Here is an 18,312-nt window from a genome sequence, read left to right as displayed (position 1 = left end):
TGGCACTGGGACTTTCTTTTCATATCCTATTCACTGGAGCAAAATAAAAAAAAGCAATGGATAGTGCAAGAAATAAAAGGAATAGGTTGAACTAAACTTTATTAAAAATAATAATAACATAATTACACTATTTACAATAATAAATAACACTACTCGCTCTGAGTTTTTTTACGGTCAAATGGGTCACTCCAAACTTTCATATCTGAAAATAGAAAAGTGTCCATTAGTAAAGAACTTTACTTTATCATGGGCACAGATGTATTAAATAATGTTTTGTCTTCGTATTTTGTCGGAAAACTTCATATTTATCTTGCTTGCTCAATTGGCTTCAGTAAGCTAGTTGAGATAGCTAGATAAAAACTAACTTTTCCAACAAAATATGATGGAAAAACATCTCACATCTTATCATCATCATCATCTGTACAGATATATTGTTTCTTAATTGCATTAACACATTCAGTGCTAAGAACTCTACAGTCGAGTTTTCTGTTCATAAGCAGTTTTCGCTAGAAAGGGGAAAAATCCTACTGGTTAGGAGCATAATATAAACACCTTTAAATAAATATAATATAAACACCTTTAAATCAAAGTAAAATAATTATTTTCTTTTTTTTTTATTTTAAAATTCAACTAGATTGTGTTTTATTTAAAGTTTATTTTGGAAATGTGAATATATAAAATAGTTTCAGTTAAATTTTAAAGGTGCATATGTATAGCAATATTCGCACCTTTAAAATTAAACTGAATCAATTTGAAAGAAGAACAATTTGAAGGTTGAATTTTAAAATAAGAAAAATTCGAATTATTAAAATAATTAGTCAGGATATTAGGACAATGTTTGATGTCACATAGGCGTGCTTTGATGAATAGTGTTGTATCGATGATGTTTCGAAAAAAATAATCCTTATCAAGTCTATTGTACTTATTGTCAATTAATCAATTAGGCTTCGACGATTTTTATAGTGTTGCATCGTTGAGGGACAATCAAAGGAAAATGGAAAGGTCAATCGAAAACATTACTCTTGTGTATTAAACATTTTAGGCATATTACTTTGTAGTTATCAATAACTTTGAAATTAACTCTTGCAATCCCTATTATTTATCTACTAGACAGTTTGTTCCGTGGCATACAGAGCACAGTAACTTGAAATTGACGTGGTGTTCAATAGGTTAAAGGTGCAAATGTATGCGTTTGCTTTTCTCAAGCTTTACTCATTGGGGTGCTAGGAGCATAACAATAAGCCCTCAGATGTTCTAAGACTTGCTGCACTGCTAGCGGTCTTATGCTTTTGTATGCTCTCCAAAATATAAGGCTATTATTTTCTACTTTCATCTGTGAAATTGGTATTTAAGATAAGACAAACAAACCAGAATACACATATTTTTACTTCTTTCATACAAATTAAAATTCAAAGGTTAAGGGTACTTCTTCAATACTTACTTCCCGGCTGTATCTCTTCTATGTTTATATTCTTTCTGCCCTCTTTTTGAATCTTTTCTGTAATAAAATAAAAATATCTCATTGACACTGACAGAAGTATTGGGAATTTTCTAAACATTTTTAAGGAGCACTGATCAGTCAGCAGCATCGATAACAGATTTACCTTTAACTTAAAAGAATCATGAAACAGCATTTACATCCTCCAAGATAATTCGATATTTTCAATAGTAAACAAGAGGTTAGGTTATGTCATTGTTATGAAATACACGAGTACAATTTCAAAGGAAAGAGTTATTATAAATATCATTATGTTCTTGTTAGAAAACTTACTATATTCGGTTGAATCCATCATAGGACTAAATGCAATGGGATATAGAGTAAGACCGATCAGACCAACGAATCCACCTATAAAAGCGGTATAGCGCCAACCTTTGAACAAAGCCATGCTTGTACTATTTATTTTATTGAATTTATATAGCTATAGTTTTTTAATTATTTAATTTAATGTGTTTTCTAGACTTTTAGCGCACAAAACTATAGTTCAGTAAATAAGTCATGTTGTCATCGACAAGGTCTATAGACAAAGATAAAACGCAGTGATTATATACTCTTTGGACAAAGAGTATATAGATGTCAATGCATGTCGTGGTCATGCATGTCAGAAATACATAAAGTACTGAAACTGACTTTACTTGTTGACGGGCGCGGCCACATGAAATTGCTCAACGCTCGTTTCCAGTGTCAAATCTGGTCACGTGAAATATAGCGATAAAGCTGAAAATGTTGAGCTTTATCGCTGGAAAAAAAACCTCTTCAATTTCGACAAAAATACTGTTATTTATTTCTTTCATTCACACTGAGTAATGAACTTTTAGGCAGATGAGTAAGTAAAGTGAAATGAGCTGAGTAATGAACTTTTAGGCAGATTTATATGGCTTGTGGTCGAGCCGATTTAGCTTCAATAAAACATAATATACTAAAAATGGTGAAGGAAAAACACTAAATTGGAATAAATCTTTTCTCAACAAAATATATTATGACATTTAATTTTACTCCAATAAAATTTTTCACGGTCATCGTTCATCCACCATTACCTCTCATATTTCGTTTTCTAGATTTTTTTTACCGTACAACGGCAAAAACTACTAGACACTGGCAAAATTGTCCTCCAATGGACAGAGCCATATTTTTTTAAAGAAACAACAACAACAACAATTTTTCACGCTTTTCCCGCCTTTTTTTCATTAATAAAAACATCAGGTGTATTTTTCCACCGAAAACAACACAAGCTGTTTCAGATCCAATAAAAAAAGTCTGGAGTTTGAACAAAATAACTGATAGCAGTGCTAATAGCAGCCATTTGAGTTGACTGTATACGAAAGGTATACGACTTGTTCCAACATTTCCATGGCCATTTTCACTTTTAAAAAAGTTTGAGACTCGACAATAATAAATTATTGTCGAGCTAGCACCCCTGCAGGGCTACCGTAAACTGCTTCAACTTTGCCCTCTGGCCCCAAAATTGCCCGATTTGATTTAGAGTCGATAACTTAGCACCCGTATAGGTTTTTAAACTTATCCCCGTAATAATAATTCCCGTGTAGATAAGTGTAAAAACCTATACGATTTAGTAAGTTATCCACTCTAAATCCAAGGGGTAAGGTTTCAGCGTAAAAAAACACTTTTTTGTTTTTGTTTTAAATTATGGATTGAGCAAATTTATTCAGACCTTTTGTTCATTATTGAGTATAATTTTTAGCCGTGGTGGCCTAGTGGTTTGATCTATCGCCTACTGAGTTTTTCGAAATTCATGTGCGACATTTGGTATTTACCACGAGCTTTGCGGTGAAGGAAAAACATCGTGAGGAAACCTGCACAACCTGCGAAGCAATTCAATGGTGCGTGTGAAGTTCCCAATCCGCACTGGGCCCGCGTGGGAACTACGGCCACGGCCCAAGCCCTCTTGTTCTGAGAGGAGGCCTGTGCCCAGCAGTGGGACGTATATAGGCTTGGATGATGAGTATACTTTTAAGAATATTCTGAAATAATTAATTTGCGGAAATATTAGGTATTGAAAACAAGCCGGTGAGGTGACAGAGCTTGCCCCAGAACGTCTTTAAAAAAAAAACAAATTTGCGGTGTTCACTGTATCTCGGTCGGAAATTATCTGAAATCAAAAACCATTAAAATAAGTCAAAGTAGGTACCTATCATAAAATCAAAGTTCTCTGATTATTATTTTTTTCATTTAAAAATGTTTGGTGGCTATCTAAAGTGTAAACTGCTATTTTCCTCGAAAAATTCCGCCATTCAGAGGGTGGAAAACCCCCTTAATGTAAAAAAAATTGTACTGAACGTCAGGGGGAGGTATTTTATAGGTAGAAAATGTGTACCAGTTTTGACTTTGTAAAAGTACCTAGTTTTGAGAAAAATGCGTGGAGAAAAAAAAATCTTGAAATGCTTAACAAGAATATAATAGTGGATTATTGTCGTGGCCTGGAAGTAGACAATTGCTGGCTGAGTATGAGAATTAAACGGAAGAGCTTGCGAGTCCGTTTAACTAATACGAAGTCAGTAATTGCTATTCCAGCTGAGACTAATATAAAGCTTTTCTCAAAAATGGCGAAGGAAAAAAACTAAATTAGAATAAGTAAGTAAACCTTTTCTCAGCAAAATATGTTATGACTTTTAATTTTATTCCAATAAAACTTTTCCTGCTTTCCCGCCTTTTTTCATTAAAAAAAAACAGCAGGTGTATTTTTCCGCCCAAAACACCACCACAAGCTGTTCAACCAAATTCTGATACCGGACATTAGACTTGGCTGTATACGACTTGTGCCAACATTTCCATGGCCTTTTTAACTTTAAAAAAAATTGTGACTGATTGCAGGCGCGCTAATTTATTATTGTCGAGCTAACCCGCCTGCAATCTTTTTTACTTTTTAATTTTTCGCTGAACATAAACTATGCACTTCACCTTCTGATATATAAAGAATAATGTCAACTTTTACGGACATTTTTGAGAAAAATAAAATAACCCCCCCCCCCCCTAACTAAGCCGGAACCTTTTTGCAGTCAGCAAGAAAGCGCATTACGCTGCAATGTTTTCGACAGCTAATTTATTTGTCATCTTTATTTATTTTAATGACTCATACATAATGCTTATCGCGTAGTCGCGTTGCGTGAGGTAATAACTAGCGGGTTCGATTATTATTTATTTTATTACAAACACTCATCAACATAAAGGTCAATCAATTCACGTATCTCCGTAATGATTCATTAAGAGATATATGTTTAATTCTGTAACTGTTACGATTCGAAGTTCGTTTCATGCCGTCTCCCTCACTGTCGTATTAAATAATAATATTATTATTAGCGTCAGCGGGACGCCGGACGGCACGATACGAAGTTCGAATGAGGGCTATCGTTTTTTGTCTCACTAGATGGCGCACTGTAGCGTGAGGTTTTTAAGTATGGCTTGTGCCTATGTTTATTCTGAATGTTATCCAATTTTTATGAAATCCTCGGTGCGCGTGTTTGACATGCACCTGGAACCTTAATATTTAGGTACGTACTCATCGTTACCTAGATAAGATACTTACTGCAAAAACCGGGCATTTTTGAGCGTCTCGTCATACAGGATGCGAACTGCCATCGATTACGCATTCTAAGTGACAAAGACAAGTCTTTAAAATTAGATAGACACAGATTCAGATTTATTTCTGTTGTAAAAGGTACCTACCTATTTTTAGTATTTTAAATGCCTGGAAGAGCACTCTGAATAAATATAGGCTGTCTACACTTAGGTACCATTCTATTTTCTCTATAAGTAGGTTTTTCCCACCAGGTTTTTCTTATTGTTTTCATTATATGGCGTAAAATAAAGAATTTTGTATTGTATTGTGGGTAATTGTTTACACCACAGAATTTGTTATTTGATCCCTTATCGAGGGATATTAAGTAAAGTTAACGATTGTTTTTTTTTCTTTTACATAAGTATATTGATATTGTGTTTCTTCATGAATTAAAGTTTTCATGTACGATCAAGTGCAAAAAATATAAGTACGTATCTATTCGAATCACTAAAAATATAAGTACCTACCAAGGCTTTATTTCGTCGGAATAATAGAATATTTTTAGATATGACTGTACCTAGATATATTGAAAGTATGGTACAGTCGGGGAAATTGAATCACAACCAGGGTGAAACCTTTTCATAATCAATTTTGCTATGATTTCTTTGGCAAAGTATGGCATATCAACATAGTAACAATGACTAGTAGGTATGTAGGAGGTTCCACCTAAACATATATAATTAAAACAGTAATTTACGGTTCATCTTGTAATAAACAAGGATAGTAACAATAAAAACGTTTATATTTGTGATCACTAGTTTAATCGTTAATAATCAATGATGTGTAACAAATAATCCTCATTGGATAATCTCAAACCATTACAATGCAGTGAAGAGTGCGCTATAGTTAGGTGGGCCGATAATATTCGTATTATTCGTAAGGCAACGATTGGTGGAGAGCTGAAGATTGAGCTCAGTGGCATGCGCATGAGTGGCCTATGTCCAGTACCTAGTAGACGGATAGGTACAAGCCGATAAACGTAGGTATGAGTTACTAAGTAGTTCGTCCATTAGCATATTAGGTACAACTTATCAACTAAAGTAAGTATGCAGTTAAAAATAGTTAAAATACCAAGCATCGCACACTAATCCAAATTATTCGTTAAAATTGCATTGTCTAATGTTTGACCGACGCCTTCTTCTAACAATTGCAACAACTTCGCGTAAACTAGCTTGGGCGCGTCAATTGCCCACAGAAAATCAATGTGATTAAACTCCTTCAAAGGCACTATGTAATGTTCAATAGGATTAGCCAGTTTCGTGTAAAGATTGGTAACATCAACATCGCTGGCCAACCAATCGTTCTCGGAACCGAACAATGCTATCGGCAAAGTGATATTGTGTAGCGGATATTCAGGTGGTACGAGAGATCCGTATTGTCTCATGTTACCCGCAGCCCCGTAATCGAACTGTTGGAAACGGCCAGCGTTACGTATCTCTTGAGCATAATGAACTAGTGTCCTAGTCGAAGCCCCAGCTGGAACATGCCCCAAGATTATCGGCATCAAAGTCTTGTTGAACTGCTTCTCATCATGCCCACAAAGTACGAACATAGAATTTTCGCAAATCGCTTCTTCGTAGTGGTTAATTTCGCAAGCGTGCTTCGAGAGCCATCTGAGTACAGCGTTCTGTGGCAAGAACTCATTTTGCCCCAAAAGTTTAAGTAAATATACAATGTTATCAGCATACTTCGCAAGTAATCTTATCGGGCTTTTGACTTCGGTCATAAAAGCGACTGGCGCCAGAGCATAACCGGCTCTTAAAACATGGTTGTATTGCGTTTTGGTAGACAGCAGAGCGAACAGCACCGTAGTACCCATCGAATGACCAATATAATTGATCTTAACATCCCATCCTTTAGTCTTCATCACGTGGTCGATCACAGCCGGCAAGTCATGTTGGCTGACCTCGTGGAATGTAAAGTTCCAGAAGGCGAAGCTGTCTATGCTATACGATATATGCGCTCTGGAATACGTGTTTCCTCTAACGTTGGCCATCCAAACGTCATAGCCGGCATCTGATAGCACATACGCAAGACCCTTTCCAGGACCAGGTATCACCCAATCAGCTGAACTACCGAGCAAACCATGGTGAAGCAGAACTGTTTTTTTAGGGCTTGATGTATTGAGCGCGTATTTAGAGTAAGGGATTCTGTGCACGGTGAGAATATATCCATCGTCAGTAACCACAGTGTGGGATTCGGAGTTGTACCCGTGAAGCGCGATCAACTGGGGCGTTGTCATATGAATCGAAGGGTCATTATCTGTGCATTCATATTTGACGGTAGCAGGAGCAATAGAGTCGAACAACTCCAAGGAATTCGCTTGAGAGGTCGTTATATATTCATCAAACCTCCTCTTCACCCTCGTAGGCTCATCTTCATCAATCGGCTGCAGACTTCGACTGTTCTTAACACCCAAGTACGAAACAATTCTTTTCTTCACTTTTTCTACGTAGAAGTTTGATATGGCGTTCCCTTTCGATTTCACGTAATCCGTTAGTTCCGATGTTTTGTTAGTAAAAGTGTCGAAAAGATTTGGGATCCATTCTAAGTGTCTGCTGTCACCACATTGTATCAAAGCGATTGTAAACACGAGTATAACCGGGAGCTTCATTGTACCGGCTTCCGCGGGCGAAACTTACACACTGAAGTAGATAATGTCGTTCAAACGTTTTATTCTAGAGGGGTCAAGGGGGAACACGATATGTACCGAACCCGAGCTGCGTGTAAACATGTATGATTCACACAACACGACGCAATTTCAGGGTAAAGTTCAAATAAATTTGATACGAGTAAACTGTCCTACGTTAGCTATGGAACTATAGACTTCGACGAACTTAAACATAGTAAAAAGCAGTGCTAATAATAAAACAACGAAAAAAACCAACGAAAGATAATCGGTTTCAGAAAAAAACATGACATTTGCATGAAATGAATGTAACCAATACGTCAGTCATGGCTTTGAAAATTGTAGAGATCGAACATTATTGAGCCCTTAACTTTGTCGGTGGTCAAAAATAGAAATAAGGCAAACGTTCGAGTGCTCGACACGCTAACATAAGATTAAAGATGCCAACTATTGGGACAGTGACGAGCACTCGTATGTTTACCTTAATGCCGCTCCAACTATATCAAAGTCCATTTAGCGGTTACCTTTATCCACAATAGCGATGTCGTCAGTCAAAGTTTGTGGGAAGTTTTATTAACGCATTCACTGCTACCAGACTTCCACAGGTGCCACCGACGCACATGTGCGTTCAAAATATATGCATAATTATATTATTATGACAGCGGCACTGGGCGTAGTTCCGAAAACGCATTATGTGCGTCGGTGGCAGTGAATGCGTTAAACCATTTTTGCCGATTGTAATTTTAACTCTGTTGACTGGAATGTATTTCATCATGGAAATTATTTCATTGCGTTCACTAGACGTGATACTGGGTCAATTAATCATCGTTTTATTGTTTTGTTTACCTATGAGGGATTAATTTAAAAGCGAATAATATTTTTACAAATTCAATTGATTTTGTACCATATTTGAAATTACTTAAGTAAGAAGTATAATAATATAGTAAGGTCAAATATGGCAAGGGCTTAAATTTGTTTGCGATTTTACACAACCGAAGAATGAAGGTCTCTTTAAGTTAAAACTTCCGTGAGACAGACATAATAATTAAAATAGACACACGGGTCAGTCATGCACGAATAAGATGCGAATGAGCCATGCATTAGCTCGAAACATGTCGGACTACTTAGAGCAAACATCGGTAGTGACCCGTGTACCTAATGAAGGTTTTTAAATCATAAAGTAAAACTTCAAGCATTTCAAATATTAATGATTTATTTAATGTACTGCTTTACATGATTTATATTATTCAATGGGTATGTACACGCTTGAAAATTACCTATTTACTAAGTTACATTTGAAAGAACGTTTAGTAAATCGCGTTTGTAATAACTTTAATAAAATGATTTAATCTCGTCGCATAATTTTTCAAAGTTTGGAAACTCCCATTTCCTGAGTTCTCTCTCTAAATCTGCCGCACTAAGAACGTCAAAAGAATCTGGATCTATAACAAAGAAACATCTTTTACAAAAGTAGCATAAGTAATAGTTTTCCATCAGGACGATCAGTGAGGGCTAAGACCAAATGCTAAGACAGGCGAACTATTGCGTTAGTATTGTGAGTTTTTTTGACGTTACGGATGGTTTTTTCGCGCTCACCAGTTGGCGCCACTGTAGACAAGGGTCCTGCCTGAAGTATAGTGGTAGTTTGTTATTACGGGGGCGTAAAAACAAAATTTACATTTAAATCATATTTACTACCTTAAAACCGTACCATAAAAATATCGAGCATGGCACAGTGTTGCGTAGTCCCGTTTTGTTCGAAAAAAAAGGGAGGACAAAGGTTTCCGAAAGACAAAACTGTCCCAAAACACAGAATATTATTGCCTTGTAATCGTAACGCATATTTGCCATAATTCATTTCAGGTACTTATTGCAAAATATTCACAAAATTATTATAATCTATAATATAAAAGTGAACCGCCAGAACGGGAAAAAAAACGAGACAAGAGCAGGATGGCGCTCTACAACATCATTTTGACACGTTTCTCCCAAACAACGCATTATTTCTCTGGAATTTTAAAGCAATTCGATTCTTTGACCTTGGGAATCGCGAAAAACTTGAGAAAATATGATATTGGGTGTGTACATTTTGTATATTAAGCAAAATAAAATCACAAGTTCGAATTTCGAGGTAAAAAAGAGAGCGATCTATTATCTATGTCAGTGTTGCCATTCAGCGAAAAAGAAATACATTCATAATCCTGCATTGCAGTCTGTAAAGCTCTTTAAGCACTAAACTGCATATAAAGTACCTGACTGGCTACTACGAAGTGCAAAACTTGAAGTTCGTATGTTGCCGTCCCGCTGACGCTTATGTCATTTAATACGCGAGTGAAAGGGGCGGGATACATATACATATCAGTGGCGAAGCATCCATAGAACTCTATTCCCACCGGCTTGCCCAATATTTACAAAATAGAACAACAAGACATACAGAATTTATGAAAGATGTAAGCGATCTTTGCTTCGGCTTTACCACGGAAATATCTGACGCCACGCCACTGATACATACCTAGGTATACTATAGCATTTTTTTCTGATTCGACAAACTTCTGTAGATTCTTGAGAGCGTTTTCACGTTATCCGATCCGATATCGGTATCGGACGCCGATATCCATATTTAGTAGTGTCAAAATGAAAAAAATTATGTACTTATCGCTATTCGATGGGTCCTACTAAAGTTAAATGAGAGAGCACGATAAAGACGGGAACTTTTCCAATAAAATATGATAGAAAACAGTTATGTACAGCATCTGTAATGAATAGCAATCCCTTCATTATTGCGTATCTGTAAGAGCCTGAGCAAGGGACGGATAAAAAAAATGTAAAGAAAACAAAATCTTACTGAACACAGGAAACCATCCGTTCAATTCGTAAACGGCAACATTGAACGATGTCAACTGTTTAACACCAGCAGTGGACTTTCTTGGAGTAACCAGCACTCTGACAACCTCACAGTCGTTATTCCCTGGTACAACAGGCTTTCCAGTTACCATGAGTATGTTATGCCCGATTGATTTTTCTAAGAAATATTCTATTAATTTGAATATGTTTCTGGCCTCTTGGAGTATTGTATGTTTTGTTACTTCAAAGCAGAATGCTGGCACTGGGTTGACTTCACATACGTATAAACGACCTTTTAAATGCCTGCATTTCTGAAAAACAATGTGCATAATAAATAATAAAGTTTAAATAAGGGCTATAATATAAGACAGGCGAAATATCGCTAGATGGCGTTAGTATCGTGAGTTTTTTTTTACGTTACGGTCTTGCTTGCAATTGGCTATAACCACAGAGTACATATATAACAGAGACACCACCTAGTACAAGCAAATGGTATCACCCTAATACTGGCTATTCAACTGGCTATTTTTCTTTCCTTCGATTTTCCAATAGATGGCACCAGTGAGAACACAAATAACACGATACGTATTGCCATCTAGTGAGACACTAAGGATACGGTACACTGGCAACAACCAACAAGCTCACCAACTGAGCCTAGACGACTAGAGATACGCATGACGTCTCTGTCTTATTTACGTCAGTAGAAGATAATGGTATGTTTCTCTCAAATAGTTTCGACGAATGTGAGCAAGCGCGGGGCAAGCCCAGCAAGCGCATTCCGGTTATTCGCCATCTAGCGTCACAATTGCAAAACACTACGAAAGCCTCATAGCTGAAATGTAGCCACATGTAGCCTATACTTTCGTATTCTCAATTTATTATTTTTATGGTGTTTCTTATCTTCAAATTAAGGAGTTGAATTAAGGTTGATGTGAAGTTGTGTCTATAAAATATGCTAGTCTTTATTTTAATCTTAATATTTCTACTTAATTCGGCTTATTCACATTTTATAATTTACAAATGTTAATAGTAGTGCCATAATCTATTGGTGTTTTTTTTTATATTAAATATAGCTTGTAGGGATTGGTAGGCCATGCTATAACTAAATGAGCCAATTGCAAGCAGGACCGTCGTAACGTCAAACAACCTGACGATACTAACGCCATCTAGCGATATTTCGCCTGTCTTTTCGCCCTCATTGCTCTGAATTGACTCCTAGCGCCATAGTGAGCAAATCTAGAAACTCGTCATCTTGCATTGCGCTATAGAAGTTTCGCATCTACATAGGACGCTTAAATACAACTTCCGACGCTCTTCCTTCGGACTTCGGTCCTCAGGTATAAACATCTGCCTGGAGAGAAAGTACTCTCCATTGTGATGTGACCATCCTCCGCATATAATTGTCCCCCACATGTCTTCAGTGTGACAACGTCAACTCAACGCAGCTCAACGCAACTTAACGCTCGCCCACACACAAGGCAAGGCTCTGAGCAATGAGGGTTTTCACAGAGGCGAAATATCGCTAGATGGCGTTAGTATCGTGAGCTCAGTTTGCTCGTGATTGGTTCAATTTAAATAACTTAATGCGCCAATCGCAAGCAAACGTCAAACGGATCTCACGATACTAACGCCATCTGGCGATATTACACCTCTGTGAAAACCCTCATTATGCAACCATGTAACTGGTATTGTCTGGTATCTACTTGCAAGTCCCTGATATATTGCAAGGGATGTAGTGATTTCCAAGTGGCGGCGCAGGACCGAAATTTGGCGTGGGCAAGAGAAATTTTGCGAAGCCCTATGATGGCACACCGCACATTAGATGACGGATGTTTAAATGAGCAAATAACCTAACCATAAAAAATATTTTTTAATACAAGCTTCTTTTACTGACTGTACTTTTTGTTGACTGTACTTGCATTGTCAGCCAAACTACATTTGCATACCAAATTTCAAGTCGATGCTATTAACCGTTGAAGAGTTCCGTCCTGCGGAGACGATCCCGGCTGGACTACCAGGATGTCACTACTAGATTATTGTGTGGCATGCCCATCCTATAGCAGGCATGCCCACCTATATACTCATAGTATACGTACATAATTATGTACTTTAGATATAAGCTGCCGTCGGCTGCGCACGACGTCATTCATTCGTGTAGAGTTTAACAGTAAACACCAACAACAGTGAACACATCATCCTTTATTATTTACCAAACCTTCTGATAATAATTAATCGTAACCCACATATATACTGGTAAAATTGTATTGTCACGCGATTTACATAAGTATTCCAAATTTCAAGTCAATCTGACTACTGGAAGTTGGTCAAATTTAACTTGCAAGATTTGATTACAGACAGACAGACAATGGGACAGGTGAAACTAAATAAAAGCTTGTAAAAACGAGAGACTTTCGAGGCGCGTGGCCCCTCGGACCGCGAGGCCGTGGGCGGTCCACGTCGCCTGCACTTAGCGCCTCCCAGGACTCCCAGCATAGTCTAACATACTCACAGTAGATCAAAATGGCATTTTCCGTGAACAGTGAGTACAGATTCGCATGGACTGATAGTATAGTACCAACAGCAGGTAATGTAAAAAAATATTGTGAAATCGATTGAGTACTTTTAAAAGTAAAGATTTTGTATTATTTTTTGTTTATTGAACTACTTACAGCTGTTTCCACAAGCCATGTATTTTTGTCAAATAATAAGTGATAGTGCAGATGATTCACAGAAGCAAAAGCGCAAAGACTGTTGAAACCTAATTTTAGGTTGCTGGAAACAGAAAAATATTAAATACATTATAATAATTATCAAGGTCAACCCACTACACTATCATGCCATGACGGTAATAGGAATGTGTCAGGAATGGAATGTCAAGTGCTTGCATGACACGCGCCGGGGACGGTTGGGCAGGAAATATGCTAGTGGGCATAGTCTCATATCTTTTCAATAGAATAGTACATTGTGTCTTAAGGGCGGTAAATAAGGAATTACGAACGAGTCTATTAGAAGCCCGAACTCTAGTACCGCCCGTGCGAGATACAATGTTTTTCATTACATTTGCGAGTAAAATTGTATATTTGTAAAAAAAAACTAATATTTTTCATAAATTGCCGATATTACCGACCACTGGTTTCATGACAAGCGCATTAAGGTCGAGGGTTTTATTTGGGGGGTTGCAAGCAAGGTAGCCTGCATCTTACGACACTGTTTACGAGCAAGTGTGATGAAAAGAATATATTTTTGCCTAAAATTGTTTTTTTGGAATCTTTTTGTATTTTTTATTTCAATTCCAAATTTTTACTTTTACGGTCATCCCGTAAAACCCAAATTGAAAATACGAACTGAAATATAGATGCACAGAAAAAACAGAAAAATAACCAGAAAAATAATAATGAGGGCCACGATATAGATGTCGCTAGCGTCACTGCTTAAGTCTTATTTTTCTGGTTTTTCTGTGCATCTATATTTCAGTTTGTATTTTCAATTTAGGATTTACGGGATGACCGTAAAAGTAAAAATTTGGAATTGAAATAAAAAATACAAAAAGATTCCAAAAAACAATCTTAATTTGATTGCTTAGTAACGACATCTCTTGTCCGCGTGAGCGGTTAGTTCCAATGGAGTGCCGAAAAAAAGTTTCTCGATGAGGGCTACGGTATAGATGTCGCTAGCGTCACTGCTTAAGTGGCTAAATAAGAAACAAACAAGCTGAGATATGAGGTGCATAGGGGAAATTCGTGTCTGTACCGTTGACCAGGAGTGGTGTAGCGGTATAGCACGCGGTACGGAATACCGAGCCTGGGTTCGATTCCCGGTGCTGGTCTCATTTTTCTGGTTTTTCTGTGCATCTATATTTCAGTTTGTATTTTCTAGAGATGTGCCGATCATGACTTTGGCCGACTAGCCGACTAGCCGATTAGTCGGTTGTAAAGAAGCCGACTAATCGGCCGACTAGTCGGCCAAGCCGATCACAGCTTCGGGGATTTCCATGACGCTTTGCTAACCAGCTGATTTGGGCGCAAGTTGCAACCGACGCCTGTAGGCGTCTCGGAACCTGTTTATTTTATTTTATTCGTATTTTTTTTTCTAGATTTTTGCTTTTGTATCTAACAAAGCGGTGTTTTTGTGAAAAAAATATTGTGTAAAAATAATGCCTACTATTATTGTTCATTAAAGTGAAAGAGCTAAAAAAAAAATTAAATTGAATCATGTCAAAAAGAACGGCATCCGAAAAGGCTATAGTACTGTAGACCACATACATGCGTTGCGGCAGGTTATACAGAAGACCGAAGAGTATAACCTCCCCCTTTGCCTTGCATTTGTAAACTACTAGAAAGCCTTCGATTCGATCGAGACTTGGGCTGTGCTGCAGGCTCTCCAGCGGTGCCAAGTTGACTACCGGTATATCGAAGTGTTGAAGTGTCTGTACGAAAACGCCACTATGTCCGTCCGACTACCGGACTAGAGCACGACGCCTATTCCTCTGCAGCGGGGAGTCAGACAAGGAGATGTGATCTCTCCGAAACTGTTCACTGCTGCACTGGAGGATGCTTTTAAGATTCTGAACTGGGAAGGACAAGGCATCAACATTAATGGCGAGTACTTTAATCACCTTCGATTCGCCGACGATATTGTGGTCATGGCTGAGAGACCATGGAGGACTTCAGTGCTATGCTCGCCGACGTCAGCAGTTTCCGACCGAGTTGGCTTGAAAATAAACATAGACAAGACGTAACTCATGTCTAATGTCCATGTTGTGCCAACTTCCGTAATAGTCAGAGGCTCTGCGCTCGAAATTGTTGACAAGTATGTATACCTGAGACTAACAATCCAGATAGGTACATCCAATTTCGAGAAAGAGATCACTCGTCGAATCCGGGCAGCGTTCGGGAAGCTTCGCAGTGTCTTTTCTTCCAATTTATCGCAGTGTTTGAAGTCAAAAGTCTTTGACCAATGTGTGTTGCCGTGATGATTTACGGATCTGAGACGTGCATGGTCGCTAACGATGGGCCTCATGAGGAAGCTCAAAGTCACTTAGAGGGCTATGCACGGGGTTTCTCTGCGGGATAGAATCCGAAATGATGATATCCGCAGTAAAACTAAGGTTACCGACATAGCCCGAAGAATTGCGAAACTAAAGTGGCAGTGGGCAGGGCACATTGCTCGCAGAACTGATGGCCGATAGGATCAGAAGGTTCACGAATGGCGTCCGCGGACCGGGAGACGAGGTGTCGGTAGGCCTCCAACAAGATGGAGCGACGACCCGGTTAAGATCGCGGGATCGCGGTGAATGCGGAAAGCACAAGACTGGTCTGAGTGGAGAGCTTGGAGGAGGTCTATGTCTAGCAGTGGACGTCTTTCGGCTGACATGATGATGTCAAACAGAAAGTCTCGTGTTAGGATTTTTGAACAATTAGACAATGATTTCCGTAAAGTCAAGTAGTAGAACTAATGACAAAATATAATTTCTCGTTTGGGCAAGGAAAAACAGTAAATACTTACTACAAAAATTAACAGCTTAAGATTTGTATATAATGTAATTCCCCCTCTGTATACCTATACACGAAAATAAATATTTTATTGAAATATACGTACAAAGTAAGAAGCCGGATAGTCGGCGCTTTTTGCCGACTATTCGCCGACTAGTCGCCGACTACGAAAGTGGCCGGATAGTCGGCTTTCCCGACTAGTCGGCACATCTCTAGTATTTTCAATTTATATTTTTGCCTGACACACTGCTATTACGGTCATGGTATGATACAGTATAAATGGGTAGAGAGACCTTTAACCCGTCATGCGTCCTAGAGACTACATAAGTCCCTAACTTTTTTTGTGCTGTAAATGTCCTTAAGACTACTGGTGGTCTCTACGACATTTCCTGCACAAAAAAAGTTAGGGACTAATGTAGTCTCTAGGACGCATGACGGATTAATATTTCAATAGAAAAGTTATTAGTTTTCAACCACTTTGAACTGATATTTTGATACATAATATTGTTAATATAGTAACTCAAAATTAAGTAAATAATAAAGCAGGACTAAATTTTGTCGTTTTTGTAACGTAATAGAGCAGACACAGTGCTGAAATACTCTGCAGGCACCTTCAGGTGTTTCAATTATTATTTACCCAGTTTTCTTAATCTCGTAGGTACTATTAATTGTTTTTTTTTTAGTCAATTTAGTTCCTGTGAGTACCTACAGCAGTTGACCTGCTTTTGATCATCATTAATAAAATGCAAGCACATAATTAATATATTATTAAAATGAAACTAAATTATCATATTTAAATTACTTGCCTATACTTGCCTACACTCACCGATCCTGTGCTAGAAACTTAACTTCAATAGCCAATTTCAGACTGTCTTCTGTCACAACTTGTGGCAGGCACAAATTTACCGATGGACACAGCAAAGTGTGATACTGAGATATTGGACTGACATTAACTAGGAATGTATGAATGTTGTTGCCTAAAAAAGAAATTATGGTATTTTTTTTTATTTAGTAGAAGGGAAAAAGGAAAACCAATAGTGAATCACCACTACATAACTAAAATAGATTACAATGAGATACAGATAAACAAAATGTGAACTTATCCTATAAAGTATAGTAAAGTAACTGTTGTCTCTTGTGATAAACATTTTTTTTTATTATTTACTTACAGGGACACATTATCCTTGGAACAATTGACAGGGCATCAGAAACAAGAATACAGCAGTGGGACGTATATAGGCTGGGATGATGATAGTTTGGTGAAAAGCCCTTTATGTAAACTTACTGTCTGTTTTCCGCATTTCAAATAATATTTCTTTAGGTGATACTTTGCTGAAATTAAATTTCTCGGAATCAAACGGCTGGCGGATATCGGCTATGAATTCTGGAGTACGGCGCTTAAATCCTCGGTCTTTATTTAACTAAAAAAAAAGGCAAAGAGCCATGTAAGAATATGAATCACTCAAAAAGATGTTTTTACAGAATGGAACATATGCATTCATTTACCAGAAGTATATACTTATAATCTATAATTTTTTCACGTAAATTATTTATTTTATAGCGGAAAACATCGGGCTCTGAATAAACTTCGTCCCATCTTATCTTCAGTAGTTGCAAAAAGTTGGGGCTGTCGATGTTTATAGTTTCTTCAGCATTTTCCGAATTCGGTTTCGTTATTGTAAGCATTATAGTTTTAAATTAGCGTAATTATTTAAATAAAAAAATCACAATTTTAAAAGTAAATAGCGCGAGGCGCGAGCGAGCGAACATCACATCAAGTCATTCATCAAATGTCAGTACTGTCAGTGTCATTAAAGTCAATGTCAGAACGTCAAGATAAGGCCACATGCAGTCGCTCGACGCTCGTTTTCAACGTCAAATCTGGTCACGAGACATTTAGCGATAAGGGTGCCCACACATGCAGTCGCTAGTCGCTCGTTTGCAGCGGTAAAACAAAGGGTAAAACTGGTCACGTGACCCCATTTTGAAGGTAATTTTGAATTAAGTACCTGCAGCGAAAGTAGCGTCAAGTCGCCGCGACAAGATGGCTTCTTGCAGGAAAGGTCTTGGAAGCTGATTTCTTAATCAGTCGTGGCAGTTGTATAAATAAAAGAAATTAGTGAATGAAAAAATAAATTAAGAAATCAGCTTCCAAGGCCAAGATCAATCCTGCAATCATCTTGTCGCTGCTGCTCGACGCGACGACATGAAGCTACTTTTTTGAGTCGCGGGAAATTCAAAATCACCTTGAAAATGGGGTCACGTGACCAGA

The 18,312-nt window shown here is 37.7% G+C and overlaps 3 protein-coding genes across 4 annotated transcripts; all 3 read right to left on the bottom strand.

The window, feature by feature from the left end:
- Nucleotides 1-82: 82 nt before the first annotated feature.
- LOC141435700 (small integral membrane protein 20) lies at nucleotides 83-2,042 on the bottom strand. The gene is made up of 3 exons (XM_074098446.1): nucleotides 1,772-2,042; nucleotides 1,442-1,498; nucleotides 83-202 (listed from the first exon to the last, which is right to left on the bottom strand). The coding sequence occupies exons 1-3, from the start codon at nucleotides 1,884-1,886 to the stop codon at nucleotides 150-152; spliced, it is 225 nt and encodes a 74-aa protein (XP_073954547.1). The 5' UTR covers nucleotides 1,887-2,042; the 3' UTR covers nucleotides 83-149.
- Nucleotides 2,043-5,819: 3,777 nt separating this feature from the next.
- Nucleotides 5,820-7,740, bottom strand: LOC141435453 (lipase 3-like). The gene has a single exon (XM_074098135.1). The coding sequence runs from the start codon at nucleotides 7,687-7,689 to the stop codon at nucleotides 6,160-6,162; it is 1,530 nt and encodes a 509-aa protein (XP_073954236.1). The 5' UTR covers nucleotides 7,690-7,740; the 3' UTR covers nucleotides 5,820-6,159.
- A 1,159-nt stretch (nucleotides 7,741-8,899) lies between these two features.
- On the bottom strand, nucleotides 8,900-17,813 carry LOC141435526 (GDP-D-glucose phosphorylase 1). 2 transcript variants are annotated; one of them, XM_074098225.1, is made up of 6 exons: nucleotides 17,547-17,813; nucleotides 17,326-17,461; nucleotides 16,867-17,017; nucleotides 13,218-13,320; nucleotides 10,550-10,859; nucleotides 8,900-9,146 (listed from the first exon to the last, which is right to left on the bottom strand). In XM_074098225.1, exons 1-6 carry the CDS (start codon nucleotides 17,724-17,726, stop codon nucleotides 9,037-9,039), a joined length of 990 nt encoding a protein of 329 aa, XP_073954326.1. In that variant the 5' UTR covers nucleotides 17,727-17,813; the 3' UTR covers nucleotides 8,900-9,036. The 2 variants fall into 2 exon arrangements, with proteins under 2 accessions (XP_073954326.1, XP_073954327.1); XM_074098226.1 differs by lacking the exon at nucleotides 8,900-9,146 and adding an exon at nucleotides 9,153-10,457.
- Between the last annotated feature and the right edge of the window lie 499 nt (nucleotides 17,814-18,312).

Source organism: Choristoneura fumiferana, chromosome 15 (genome assembly GCF_025370935.1).
Source record: "Choristoneura fumiferana chromosome 15, NRCan_CFum_1, whole genome shotgun sequence".
Lineage (NCBI taxonomy): Eukaryota > Metazoa > Arthropoda > Insecta > Lepidoptera > Tortricidae > Choristoneura > Choristoneura fumiferana.
Note: the sequence above shows the minus strand (reverse complement) of the source record. Positions and strands in the feature narration are given on the sequence as shown.

Coding starts and splice junctions, on each gene's coding strand:
- LOC141435700 (XM_074098446.1), bottom strand. CDS start 1,886: ATGGCTTTGTTCAAAGGTTGGCGCTATACCGCTTTTATAGGTGGATTC. Junction 1,499..1,771: donor GATGGATTCAACCGAATATA/GTAAGTTTTCTA, acceptor ATTTTATTACAG/AAAAGATTCAAAAAGAGGGC. Junction 203..1,441: donor AGAAGAGATACAGCCGGGAA/GTAAGTATTGAA, acceptor TTCTATTTTCAG/ATATGAAAGTTTGGAGTGAC.
- LOC141435453 (XM_074098135.1), bottom strand. CDS start 7,689: ATGAAGCTCCCGGTTATACTCGTGTTTACAATCGCTTTGATACAATGT.
- LOC141435526 (XM_074098225.1), bottom strand. CDS start 17,726: ATGCTTACAATAACGAAACCGAATTCGGAAAATGCTGAAGAAACTATA. Junction 17,018..17,325: donor TGAAATGCGGAAAACAGACA/GTAAGTTTACAT, acceptor TTTCTTTTTTAG/GCAACAACATTCATACATTC. Junction 10,860..13,217: donor CATGGCTTGTGGAAACAGCT/GTAAGTAGTTCA, acceptor ATTGTTTTTCAG/AAATGCAGGCATTTAAAAGG.